Source organism: Alosa sapidissima, chromosome 16 (assembly GCF_018492685.1).
Source record: "Alosa sapidissima isolate fAloSap1 chromosome 16, fAloSap1.pri, whole genome shotgun sequence".
Classification (NCBI taxonomy): Eukaryota; Metazoa; Chordata; class Actinopteri; order Clupeiformes; family Clupeidae; genus Alosa; species Alosa sapidissima.
The window spans coordinates 23,922,497-23,936,879 of NC_055972.1; the positions used below are offsets into that span (position 1 = coordinate 23,922,497).

At 39.3% G+C, this 14,383-nt stretch overlaps 1 protein-coding gene across 3 annotated transcripts in view; it reads right to left on the reverse strand.

The window, feature by feature from the left end:
- Window positions 1-10,664: 10,664 nt before the first annotated feature.
- The window catches only part of LOC121684903 (muscular LMNA-interacting protein), a 30,061-nt gene continuing 26,342 nt past the window's right edge, over window positions 10,665-14,383 (reverse strand). For all 3 annotated transcript variants that reach the window (XM_042065034.1, XM_042065033.1, XM_042065035.1), the window contains one exon: window positions 10,665-11,260. In XM_042065034.1, the coding sequence (XP_041920968.1) occupies window positions 11,048-11,260 (213 nt within the window). In that variant the 3' untranslated portion in view covers window positions 10,665-11,047. The remainder of the gene's footprint in view (window positions 11,261-14,383) is intronic.

Genomic DNA, 14,383 nt, shown 5'->3' on the forward strand with positions numbered 1-14,383 from the left:
CCTGACTGCACCTTTAAGTGGAATATCTCACCTTTACATTTTACCATTGCTACAAGGTATTTCCATATAAACTCCAAGACATTACCATTTTGTAACAGACTTATTGCCCAAACAAATAGTGGATTACTACTTATTAACTGTTTAGAAACTATTAGGTCATTTTTTAATCATTATGAATTGTATTGCTGTTACCATAATTCAACACTGATTACCAGGATACTTTACCCACTTATTGCATGGTAATGACTGTGAAGTTAAGTGTCATCAATGTGTTAAAATGAAAGCTAAGGAAAAGGAGACAAACTATCTCAGGATGGCATATGCAGGGGTGTAGTGGTAAGAGTAGTTAAACTATATGATCACGGTAAGGTGGACTGTGCCATTCTATCAGATTTTTAAAAAAAGGCATTCAGAACATGTTTGATGATGGTGGATGTTATTGTCCAATGTTCATAACAATACCAGTGATATTAAATGGTTCCTAGACTGTTGATGAGTGTACTGTACATACTGTGAATGTGGATAATACAGTGTGATTTTTCACTGTAACATTTTTCACTGTTAAAAGTTGCAATTGGTGAATAAACTTTTTTTGAGAGGTGCTAAACTCTATTTCTGAAATGTCAGAGGTGGATAAACTGCATTTACTTGTGTTTAGTCTCCTCTACAGTCCTGTGTATATGTATATGCAAGTTATGATGGTGAGGGAAATGTTATCAAAGCTGCTTCCCAAAAGAGAATTGGTCTGGGGATGCTTCAGCAGTGAAATGAAATTTAAACTGGTACATGGTGAAGGTGAAGTGATATTGGTTGTGTGTTCAATATTGCTCCTAACTCCTCATTCCACACTCCTCTATCTGTCATCACATAATACCTGTCCCATGCTGGATATGTGGTCGTGCTTGATTCCTGGGTTTTCAGATATTTTGGAAATAGCTGTGAATGGAAGAACTGCCAGTCAGATCTGCAAGCTCGTCTTGCAGATTCGTCTGGGTTCATCCAGGCTAGTCTTGACAGGAAACTTTGTTTTTTGTACTGACCCTCCCTTCCGGATAAGTTCATCCCATTGTCCCTCCACGCTCAGGGTTAAAGGACTCTGATCTGACCATTTGCTGGGGAGAGCCATGGGGCGTCTGTTGTAATTAACACTGTGTTCCTGACTCATGAAGCCTGGGCACTCATCTTATCTCTTCCCAACATGGCAGCAGTTTAACTGGAGCTGGTGGCCTCAGGCTCTCTGAAAAACTTTGTTGATGAAGTTTTCATATATTTTACTGTCATGGCATGCATAGTGCAACATAGTATATTGTAGTTCTTGTTTAGTCATTTGGTAGATCTTTTTTTCCAAAGTGACTAACCAAAATACCTGTGGGTAACACTTTATTTTAATGTGTCGCTGTTACAGTGTACCTACCTAATTAGGTACAGTGGTACAACCTGTGTAACAACATCAGAGGTGGAAAAAGTACGAAAATATTGTACTAAAGTAAAAGTACCAATACCTTGATGAAATATTACTTAAGTACAAGTTAAAATACCAATCTGAAAATGTACTCAAGTAAAAGTAAAAAGTAGTTCATTTAAAATGTACTTTAAGTAAAAGTTACTTAGTTACTTTTTTTTTTGGGGGGGGGGGTACCAGAACAACCAGTTTTACCAAAGACTTTCTAATGAGGAGATACAGCACTCAAAAAATCCTCCATAGTAATGCATGGGGTTAGTTTGTAACGCCAATATGGCAGTTGTCTACACATCATATGTCTACACATATCACAACCCTTCCGCAGAAAAACGTCGACATGTGAATACATTGAGCCAATCATGTGGTGTGCTGTGAAGACATCGTGCCAATCATCTGTTGTGATCTCGCTGCTGGAGCAAGATTGGTGTCGTGAAGCCTTACGCACACGCATTTCTGCTGAAATAGATGCACGATAAGTGCCCAAAAAGTGTTGCAATATGGCCGCCAAGTGGAGGTACTTGCCTGAAAAGGACGTTGAGAAATGGAGATCTATGTGAAAAATCACCGGAGTTCTCCTTTAAGTTTGAGCAGTAGTTGATTTTCAAAGTTAGTTGCACTCATCCTTGGGTCGCTTTGCAGTGAACAGTAATCCAGCACAACTGAAAAGCCCCTCACAGGCAGCTGAGGCAGGCAGGCCAATATTGAGTTGCAGAGAGTTTTTTTTATATTTGGAAACGAGCAGAAGGTTCAGCAGATTAAAGGGCGTCGTACTGGGGGGGAAAGTGGGAAGTATAGGGCCCCAATGAAGGAGAGAGCCCGTGAAAAGTGGAATACAGGGGGCACAACATTTTCACCAGGCATTAGTAATAACTCAGGTAATCCACACATAAAAAATCCAAACAACTCCATAAGTAGAGTCATGTGTAATGAAGTGGAATAACACAGGGGAAAAGTATTGAACACGCTAAGAAAAAGCACTAAGGCAAGGAAAGGGAAGGAACGAGCTGGAATCTGTATAGAGAGTAGTAATCCTTTCTATCTGTGCAAATTAATATAAGCTTGGTTAGTAGCCTACATATTGATGGGCTATAAAAAGGTTTTTCATTACCAAGGTGTCACACAAGAAACATTTCATGATGGATAAAAGCAAAAAGCTCTCCCAAGACCTTTGCAACCTTATTGTTGCAAAACATATCAATGAAACTGGTTACAGATGCATTTCAAAACATCAGAATCTTCCAGTAAGCAGCATGGGAGCCATTATCTGCAAGTGGAAGAAACATCACTGCATCATCAACCGGCCATGCACAGGATCTCCTCGTAATATTTCTGACCAGGGAGTCAGAAGGATAGTCAATTCCAAGAGCCAAGGACCACTCGGAGAAAGCTCCAGAAAGACTTGTAGGCAGCCAATTCAATTAAATAGTTCTGGAAGTAACTAAAGATCAGGATTCACAAGAGGAATCTGTTTAGAACAATGGGCCAAAATCAGACCTAATACTGCGACCAATAAGTTTTGTCATACAGGAAATGTCTTGAAGCTGTCTTTACAAAGGCTTTTCCACCCAGTATTGAAGAAATTTCAGTAGGCACGTTCAATACTTTTTTCCTGTGTCATTCCACTTTAATACACAAAACTCTTATGTTTGGATTTTTTATATGTGTGTTAATATAATGTGTGGTGAAAATTTCTAATAGACTCACTGGAAGTTTAGGCTAATTACTGGGGGGGAAAATAAGCGTTCAATACTTATTTCCACCATATATTTATTTTACCTGAATATTTTAACATCCAAATTAAATGTCAAAATGAATGTCAGACGAAATTTAAAGTTTGACTGACTGGATTTTGTATACAAAACATAGTGAACTGTGTAAGGTCACTCTCACTCTCCCTTGCTATAGAGCTAAATGGTGTAGTCCGCCTGCACGATTCATAAGGTAGTCTCTCTTTTGTTTATTTAGTCAAGCGCTTGTAGTGGACCGCTAATTGTTTTGCTGCTGGTGCAATGTCTTTCTCCAAGAAAGCCAAGTCAGGTTACTAAAAACAAAGGCCAAAACAGGGAAAAAGAGAGACATCAAAATGAGGGGAAACAACTGCTAATAAACTTCTTTCCAAAGAAAGGTGAGCACAAACGTCAAAACACGAAATCCCATGTTGTTTGCTTAAATATCTCCGCAATCATTAGTGCAAAAACGAACTGAGACAACCGATTGGAATAGCGGAAAATACACTTTCATAGGTTAGGCTAATCTGATGCATTTTGTGATCCAGTCTCCATCACTTTCAGAAAGACTGCATGGCGCCAGCTTAATTCATGTCCTGTTGTAGGCTACATGCTGATCATTATCACTAGGCTAGTAGTTTAGGGCGCGATTTTTTTTTTCTCCCTTTCCGTTTTCGTTAGTCTTTTTTTTTTTACTCAAGTAATGGATGGGATTTTTGATGTAGCGAAGTACAATACTTCACTCAAAATGTAATCAAGTAAAATTTAAAATACCGATTTTATAAACTACTTAAAAAATACAAAATACACAGAAAAACTACTCAATACAGTAACGTGAGTAAATGTATTTCGTTACTTTCCACCTCTGAACAACATGTACTATCAGGTAATATCATTGTACTTGCATTATGTAGGATTTGTGGGTACCTACATATAGTTGTTACATTGTAATACTGAGTGCTTTTACAAAACTTTGCCAATTTGCCTAAATTTTCATCAGAGGCAAAGAGCTGACCTGAGACCTGCTGGATGGGGTAAATCTGGTCATGATAGATTTGATATACAAAGCATTCTTAGCTCCAGTCAAGGCCTCATTGTCTTCAGTGTACATGTAACAGCTGTGCTGCTCAGTGGCGGAGCTAGGGGGTGGCTTAGGGGGCTTAAGCCCCGAATCTTTTTACAAAAGCCCCGAATCTTTTTTTAGTGTTTTAAATTCCCGGCAACTCTTATTTCCAATATAACTTCCCCTCGGTTTCTCTATAAATGTCACCAAATGCTCTATTACTGAGGAAATATATCCCTTATTTTCAAAGCCCAATATTGAAAAATAATTTGACTTGCTACACGATCTATGCCAGGTCTCTGGGCTATCAATGGTTAGATTGATTTGTTTAGATCCAGTGAAAATGCTGCCTTGACAACGCTACGTCATGGCTTCGGTGTTCCAAAAAGCCTCTGTCAGAAGCAAAGATTCTAGAACAGAGCAAGATAGATCAGTTACGTCATAGGCATGAAGTACGCTCTGTTCTAGAATCTTTGGTCAGAAGTCTGTCACTGTCTGTTACAGTCTGTGATAAAACACTTTGTGTACATGTTGTTGAAACGTTATGGACATTAGAACGTTTTTCAAAAGACCACCCAGCTCCGTTCAAGCAACAGCATCGCCCAGTGAACTGACGGATGGTGTTGTTTCAGGTTGGTGATTTCACGTTAAGAACTTTCTGTCAGTTAGGCAGGCTAACGTTAGGCTACTTGGCTAGCTCCCTAAATGCTTAACGTTAACGTTAAATGTCCTCGTTCGTCGGCGGAAAAGGCAAATTCAATACTCTCATTAGGCTAGCTAAGCCTACTGCAGAATATGAAATTCCAGCTCCCAAAACAAAGTGATCCTCGTCTTGTAATAAATTAGGCTACACTGTTTTGAAATGTCAGAAAAAAACATTAACAGTGTCAACTTTTCAGTGTCATATGTTGCATAAGCCTACCTTAAAACCTTGTTGATATCCTATCCACCACCACAGATCTTATAATCCAAGAGTCCACATAAATATAAAAGTCATGTTATGTTGTTTTGGTTGCCTAACTAATTATTAACTAAAAAAAAAAAACATTACAAAGATATATTGAGAGGAAAGGGCCCTTTCCATAAGTGTGTTAATCAAGCACCATGCAGTCTGCATTCATAATCTAGGTGCTTGATTTTATGCACCTGTGTAAAGGGGCCTGATGAAACCTATGAATAATCTTGCTAAATTACAAAATTAATATAATTTAGAAACGCCTATGTCAAGATGATAATGCATTCCTTCTAAAATACCCTTGTATCATGATGACTGGTCATACTGTAATTATATCATAATATTATGTATATTATAATATAAGATATTCTATATATTTGTCACACAGATGAGATCAGGGAAGAGGAAGAAGGAGAATAGCAATAATAAACAATAATGTCATATCAAACAATAGCATAATGAAAATAAACAAATACTATAATATACAAACCATAAGAAACGCTTAATTAACTAAGTACATGCTAAACAGATATGAACAGATATTGCCTCTTGAAAGACCCAAAACTATAATTTTGTGTCACAGTGTAGTGCCAGTCAGATACCTTGAATCTGTTGAATGTTAGTTTCACATTTTTTAAGTCTCAATGTGTCCATTAGTTTACACAAAATTCACTAAAAGTCATTATTTAGCCAAATAACTTTCAGTGTCCCGCCGGCGGGACGGTTACCCCCCTCCCCCACCTCCCCCCAACATTCTAAATCAATTGTATGCACCATAATGCTATGTAGCATAGTAATGTTATACACCATTTCAAAGCTTTGACTCTTGGGAATCCAAAAATGACAACTTTTTTTCATGTACAATCTGTATAGTGCTTTACATTCTCAGATTAATTTTATTATGTCTCAATTAAATTTGATCCAAAATGCCCCCCTCCCCCTCCTCCGCTTTTGGTGATACCCTGACTTCTGGCTGCAGTGTAGCTGCAGCACAATAAGTAGATGCCTCATATTGGGTACTGAAATATTCACAAGAATCCATAGAAATTGAATCTTCATGTTGTATTATCCAATATTAGTTGTACAGATGTATAGTCTATCTTATACACACTCATTGAACCAACAAAGTAAATGCAAAAATAGAGACTTTTTTTGTAATTATTCCATATTTTGTGTAGTCAGTCTATATCAGAACACCTGACATACAATCTAAATAGTCCACAAGAAACCTCAAAGTGTTACCTTTCATTTGAGACCAGGATTATGCTTCTACACAAAGGGGTTCATGTGCATTTGATTGTCAGTATGCATTTTGGATAACAAAAAGTCCTATGGGGAGTATCCATAGGCATTTTACAAAACGCATGGGCATACCTTGGCAAATAATAGTCTAAAGCACTCATATTTTCATTCTATATTGATCAACTTTTGCACACAGCTGGTTGCTAGGACTTAGTTGTGTTTCTAAGGGATATCAAGTGACCTAGAGGGCTGAAATGTGGTCAGTTCAGAGATGCTTGTAATCCGGCAGAAAGAAAAAACTATATTCTAGCCTCTGTAGCTCTTTGTCAGTACATCACACAGTTATCTTGACTGCTTCCTACGAAAGCTACAGGTTCTCAGCTTTCTATAGAGGTCCAGCACTTGATGGTTGACCCCAAAAGAGGTGGGAACAATGCCCTTGTAAATAGGCACAGTGCAATTTCAGGCAAAAAAAACTTGACATTTTTACTGAGAACTATGTAGTTAGGGGGTTATTTAAAAAAAAATTAAATGGGCTAAGCCCCGAATGTTTACAATGTCTGGCTCCGCCCCTGGTGCTGCTACAACCTTGTTACTCTTTGATACAGCGGCACACAGCAGAGTAGTTGTAAATTGTTATAGGAGTGGGCAGGAATGACCTTCTATTATGAGCCTTATCACAGCGGAGTGGAAGCAGCCTTCAGCTGAATATGTAGAACTTGTATTGTGTATTTGCTGTCATTGGAAGTGATCATGCCAGGTGCTGCTCTCAGTTGCATGCGCTCCTGAGAACACAGAATGTTGCTTTCAAGTCCGGGGACAAAGTCGCTCTCAGGTCTGCCAGGGCTACCTTGAACCATGCACGAGAGCAGCCAAGTGTGCCTATGGACAGAAAATTCAATCCCACTTCATAGACACCAAAGACCCCAGACACCTGTGGCAAGGCATCCAGTCAATCACAGACTACAGGTCCACACCCCCACTGTGCGAGGAAAACATTGACTTCCTCAATGAACTCAACATCTGCTTCAGCCGGTTTGAGGCAAACAGCACCACCACACCAACAAAAGCCCATCCCGGCCTGGTCAACGAGGTACTTCATCAAAATCCAACTGACATGCAGAGGACCCTACTAAAGGTCAACCCAAGAAAAGCTGCAGGACCTGACAACATACCTGGCCGCGTGTGCTCAGGGAATGTGCTGACCAACTGACAGACGCCGTTGCGGATATCTACATCTCCCTGAGGCTGTGTGCTGAGCCCTCAAGTTTGCAGATGACCCAACAGTGGTGGTGGTGGTGGGCCTCATCAGTGGCGATGGCGACTCGGCCTACAGAGAGGAGGTACATCAGCTCATCGACCGGTGCGATAACAATAAAGTTGCCTTCCGCTATAATGCCCCTTCAACCTGGAATGATCTGCAGAAACAGTTGAAGCTAAGCACTTTTATCTCACTAAATGAGTTTAAATTGTATGTACTGTATCAGAGACCTTCAGCTATAAGTGTAATCGCATAGGCTACTGTTGTATCTCTTGTTTTTACTGTTTGTGGCTTTTTGCTTGTTGTGATGTCTTGGTTGTTATATGTTATAGGCTATTCTTGTGTTATATTTTGTTTGTCGCTGTGTTTCATTTTTGTCCTTGTTAGGTGTTGTGTTGTGTTGTGCTTTATGTTGCTGTATAATGTGGTGTGGTTTGTGTGGTGGTGTTGTATTGTTATGTAATTGTGGTGTGCTCTGTTTGTTTGCTTTTTTTGTGTTCTTTGTCTGTACTAACTGGTGCTTGCTGCTGTTTATGTGTGCATGGTTCTGTTTGTTGTTGGTCCACTGTTTGTTTGTCTTTTTGTTGATGAGGTTTCTCTATTTTTATTTAGTGTTGCCTTTCTTGGCCAGGGACCATTTGAAAAAGAGACTATTGTCTCAATATGACCCCCTCTGGTTAAATAAAGGGAAAAAGAATAACCTTCAACAAAACAAAACGTCAACAAAACAAAAGAAATAATTGTGGACTACAGGAAAAAACACAAGGCACACACCCCACTCACCATCAATGGCAGCGCTGTGGAGTCTGTGAAAAGCACCAAGTTCCTGCGAGTGCACATAACAGATGACCTGACATGATCCACTAACACCACCTCCTTTGTCAAGAGGGCGCAGCAATACCTCCACTTCCTGCGCCGGATGAGGAGAGTTGACCTTCCCCCTTCTGCCCTCACCACTTTTTATAGGGGTGCCATTGAAAGCGTCCTTACCAGCAGCCTCTCAGTCTGGTATGGCTCTGTTGCCAACCAGAAGGCCCTGCAGAGAGTGGTGAGGACAGCTGAGAAGATGACTAGAACATCCCAACCATCCATTCAGGACCTGTACCCGTCCCGCTGCAGTAATAGAGCCACCAGTATAATTTAAGACCCTACCCACCCAGCTCACAAACTGTTCACCCTTCTGCCATCTGGAAAGCGCTACCGCAGCATGCGGTGCAAGACTCCCAGACTCAGCAACGGCTTTTTCCCACAGGACATCAGACTACTCAACTCCCTCAAGAAAATATCATGAACACTTGCACTTTACCTCATGTCAGCACTTTGCACTTTACCTTCGTTAATCTACCTCAGTTTATATCTCTGATACACTGTGCAAATGTTTAACTTCTAACTTGTGCAATACCTTGTCCTGTCTGTCTGTACTTTTTGTCTGCGTGCAATACCAACTGCCTGTCTTTGTTGTTGTGATTGTGTGTGTATTTTTAAAAATGTTGTTACTTGTAAACCAGCACATGGAGTGTGGAGAAACGCAATTTCTGTCCACTGTACAACAGCTTGTTGCATGGTTGATTGACAATAAAGTTCACTTTTCAAGACATGGTCATGTCAGGCTGATGGCCACGTAATGTACAGCTGTTCCACTTGACATTTATCTTGACCTATGACTCTTCCCCTTGGCTATAGGACAGAGGCAAGGAGTGAGACTCCAAGTAAACAAAAACAAACAGATCTGTGGTTTGATTTTCTGAGAGGAATTTTCAAAGGAGCTGCCAATTTCTATGGTCTCTATAATAAATTGGGGGTTTTGAAAAGACATTTCTAACAGTACAAAAGACGTCATTTATATTTGGTGTGAGACTCCAAGTAAACAAAAACAAACAGATCTGTGGTTTGATTTTCTGAGAGGAATTTTCAAAAGAGCTGCCAATTTCTGTGGTCTCTATAATAAATTGGGGGTTTTGAAAAGACATTTCTAACAGTACAAAAGACGTCATTTATATTTGGTAAATAAAAAGGGGTGCAAATCATTGGAAATATTTGTTAGTTGAGGATCAGAAACTTTATTTAGTATTCCACTGTCATAAAATTATGCTTTGTCACAGCAACAAATGATTAATGGGTGCCTTTTGTCATTTGCTTTCTGTGTTTGTAAATCTGTTGCTTGCGGTGTCTCACTGACAAACATCTTACAGCAAAACTCCTCCATGACGATATAGTTCTGTTAGACTTTCTGAACTGGCCTAAATACAGTTCACTCCTTAACATTCCCACCTGCCATAGTATGGTTATTACAGTTGACTATTGAATTAGCTTCCTCATTCATATACCTCATTTACAAAATACAGTAGGCTCCAGCTAATATACCGTAGAGTCAATTCAGTGGTATGTTGACTTGATATTTGCCTGACTGCCTTCCAGCATTTGAGATTCAGTAATGAGACACAAGGACTGCACTATTGTTTCCATGATACCATGGAGTTGTCAGGTATGGTGTGTATTGGTCGTCTTTGCTCTTTTAATGTCAACCAAGTTGCTCATATGCCTCTTGAGGGTATTGTTTTTTTCATGATGTGATCTTTAGCTCTCTTTTAATTGATGTTTTGATAAACTGATAAAGTGACTTTATCTGGCATGCCCTTTGGTAGTGCATCCTGCAGGTTGTGGTGCAATCTGTGAAAATCAGCATATACCTCCCCACAACCAATGTGTGATGTGTTGGCCTTGTGATGGAAACCAGAAACTCACAGATGAGGTAGCCCTGTGACCAACATTTTATTCCACTCTCAATCATCTGTGTTTCTTATAGCACAGTCAGGCTCTGCTCACATCAAACACCTGGCATGGTCTAAAGCCAAGACATTGTACTACTCCCACCATGTTCATAGACCAGGTGCATAGACTACATCTTAAAATCCACTTGTAAAAACAAACTCAGTTTGACCCCACATTTAAGCTTAAAGTTTAAGTAACGCAAATTTATTGTGGCTACAAGGTTTTTTCCACTTTAAACAACAAGTGGAAGGTAGAAATGTAGCTAAACACTGTAAACAAAACAAAATAACTTTATTACTGTGTAAAAATCAACACCTTCAATTCAATAAAATATGCTGTTTATTTATAATTGGTTGAGCTGATGTTATGATGTTATTATGTTATGATGTGTATTCTTATCCAGCAGCATCAGTGCAAGGGTTAACATGTATTCATTTATGCTCCTTCATATTTTTCAGTATAAACACATTTAGCTTCTGTAACAAGTCAGCTAATACATTGATCTTATAATTATCACATTTGCAGGAGAGCTTTCCATTTAGATTTCTTAACAACTGAAGGCAGCCTAAATGTCAGTTTCATGCACCTCCATCTTGGCCAGTGTGGTAGTGAGTGCTGACGGCCCAGTCTGGGAGTCTCCTGTCGTGGCAAGCCATAGGCTGGGGGGTAACAGGCCGAACGTCATTCCACCAGAAGAGATGCTTTTTTTGGCAGAGGACTGGCTGCTTGAAGGTCTCCCACCATCTGCCTCAGGCTCCCCCTGAAGTAAGCAGGCATACTGCAAACACGTTGTTCAGTTGTTAGTGACACTCAATTCCACCACACACTCATCCCCACCGCTTAGAAGCGGCCCCTGGCCAGACCTGGCCCCTTTATCTGAGCTAGATCAGGGTCAAGGCCACTGTCATAGCTCATAGAGAACAGGCTACATTTGTATGCTAATCCTCTTATTCAATTTGCCAACATGTGTTGGGTTTTACCGTAGATGACATTCCCCGAAACCAAACTGCCTTGACTAGTGGCATGTTTACTCAGAAAAATGCTTTACATTTTCAGTCAAAATGTCATCCATTACTGTGAGAGAAATGCTTGTTGGACTAGAAATCAGGGATCAATACTACAAACATAAACAATGTAGATTAGCTGTGTGATACAACAATGCCACTGAAACACACAGATTTCACCCATAAAAAAGCTATCCACAACTGTTTTTTTCTTCTTCTAAGAACATAAGGAATGGTTCCTACTAACATAGTAAAAGTATCCACATTGTATATTATTTTCTGTCTTCACAATGTTCTAATTTATTTCAAAGATTTCAAAGATTTTAATTAAACAAAACCTACTAATAGATCCCATACAGATTTGTTCCCATTAGGCTGTCCTCAAACGCATATGGTAATTTGTGAGACTGATCTGTGAAACTAATAGACCTCATCTTATTGGACACTGACACAACACTTGTTTTGGTGCCCCCACTACCAACCGGTCTATAATGAAGTAGCATCATTAACACTATCCAACAGAGCCAAGGCTTTGCTGCGCCTGCATGCAAACAACTGTCCTACAGGAACACAAGCAGAACAAACTATCAAGTGTTTCTCTGCGAGCACAGATACGCAAAGTGTCATTAGATATGGACAAAGAAAGTACAGCATGAATAAGTTTCACTCTTTAATTAGCGTACGTAGTGTTCATATGAGCAGACCTCTCCAGACCTCCCATACTGCCTAATGATCTGTTTAATCAGAACCAGCCATCTCAGGGATAAAAGCTCCCACAAACACTTAGCATGGCTGTGATAGGGACTTACTGAGCAGGGCCTGTGGGCAGTTGCGTAACATCTTACAAATCCAGCTGCAGCTCTCGGGAGACTTCATTAAGACTCTTCAATAGAAAAGTGCACGGCAGCTCGAACCAAACAATGAATTAGAATGAAGAATCAGATAGTGATTGAGAATATCCTAACGCAGTAAACAGGTAATTATAGCTCTCAGTCACTAATTGTCATTAAAAAATATTTTTCATTCACACAGTAGTGCATAATCAGGCCACTGTCCAACAAATGATTGGATTGTTAGACTATATACCTTCTTGTATGAGGAGATGGGCCACCCACAATCCAGAGGCCATATGTAAAAAGCTGTAGATTTTAGATTAGTCTTAGCACAAGGCTGTGGTTTGTTTGCTAATTAGCAGGTAGTTGACAAGTATAGGTCTAATTGGCAGGTAGTTTACAGTAAGGCTTAGTGAATGGTATCTGGTGGTAGGACTGTTCAGAACTTCAGACTAAGTTTATTTAGTGCCAAATTGCTTCTTTTGACTATTCATATTAGACAATAAAAATACACTCCAAGGTATTTTTTGAAGGGGGGGTGGGGGGCAGTATACTGTTTACTGTATCATAGCAATACAAAGCATGATTTCTTTGTAATTATCATGTTAACTGCATACTGGCCTCACAGGAGGACTTACAACATATCTAATTCAATTTGTTGCTTTGCAGGCTCTTAAATGGAAGAATAGTTAATGCAGTGTGAGAAAACGTTGGCATGTAGCCAATTTAGCCAAGTTAGCTTAGGCCCTTTTTGAAGAGCACCCTGAATTTGTTTGACTATTAACATTTTTCGACCCAGAGAAGCGTTCCTTCTTCTCTTTCTATTTATTGCAGTGTGTTGGGGCTCCCCATTTTGTAAATGATTTTGAATCTGAATTGATGTCCGAGAAATGCAACATATCCAATTCAACACTATTCTCAGTTGATTCAGAGTTGACTTAACACTGTCACTGACAGGTCATTTGTATGTAATTTTGTCATTAATTATTGTCAATTATCATTTATCTAAAATGCAAGATTCCATTTTGCTTATTAACTAAAGTTCATGCTGAAACCACTCAGCAGCATGATTGTTATGGTACGTGAAAATCAAGTCCATAGATGGTAACATACATACATACTGTAGTGTACATACACACATTATTTGTGTGTTTTACATGTAAAGTATTGAATAGATACCACATTAGGAAGTATCTATTTAATGCTTAATATGTCAAGCTGGGAGGTAATAATAACTATATAATATGTATTACTACCGGTATTTATACAGAACATTCTTCCAATAGATGTAAAATGTCTCTATAAATCCAGAAGCAGACAGCAGCTTAATCAGAGGATGTAGTAAAGTGTATCACCCCAAGCAATCAGGCGAGCAGTCTGCTCTGCTCTCCAGGGTAACAACAGCAGGGGATTGATATGTGAATCATGGCTGTCTGTGGGGGCAGATGAAAGCTACAGTGAGGTGTTAAACCAGAGGAGGAAATAAGTATGGCAACTCCATTTCATAAAGATAAACAAAGAACAGTAAAATATGTGGTGTGCTTATAACATTTTCTCCCCAATATTACTACAGTATATGGCCTTACACATACACACAGCTCTGGATATTGGGTGAAAATAAAATAGAGTAAAATAAAGGAGCAGCTTTTTCCCAGTTCCTAAACTGACATTGTGAAAAAAAGCAAGTCCAACCGTTTCTCTTTAAGCTTTGATGATAACTTAGGTTGTCAGATTTTCATTTTACATCAGAGGCATGCAAACCCATTGGGCAAGGTCGGGCAATTGCCCAGGGCCTCGGTCACCACAGGGCCTTGTCATGTTTCGTATTTCATGTTTTTTATTATTATTATTATTACAATTATTATCAATTACATAGCGCTTTACTTTTTGACACTAGGCTACAATTTAGAAATGCTGCTATGCTCTCATGTGCCACTGCTACGCTTATTTAAGAATGACTGCATAGCGAGATCTGTGGATCTGTGTTGAATCAAAGATCCTTGATTACTAATTAATTTAGGTTTTTCAAAAAATTTAATTAGGCCTACTGACAAACTATAGGCC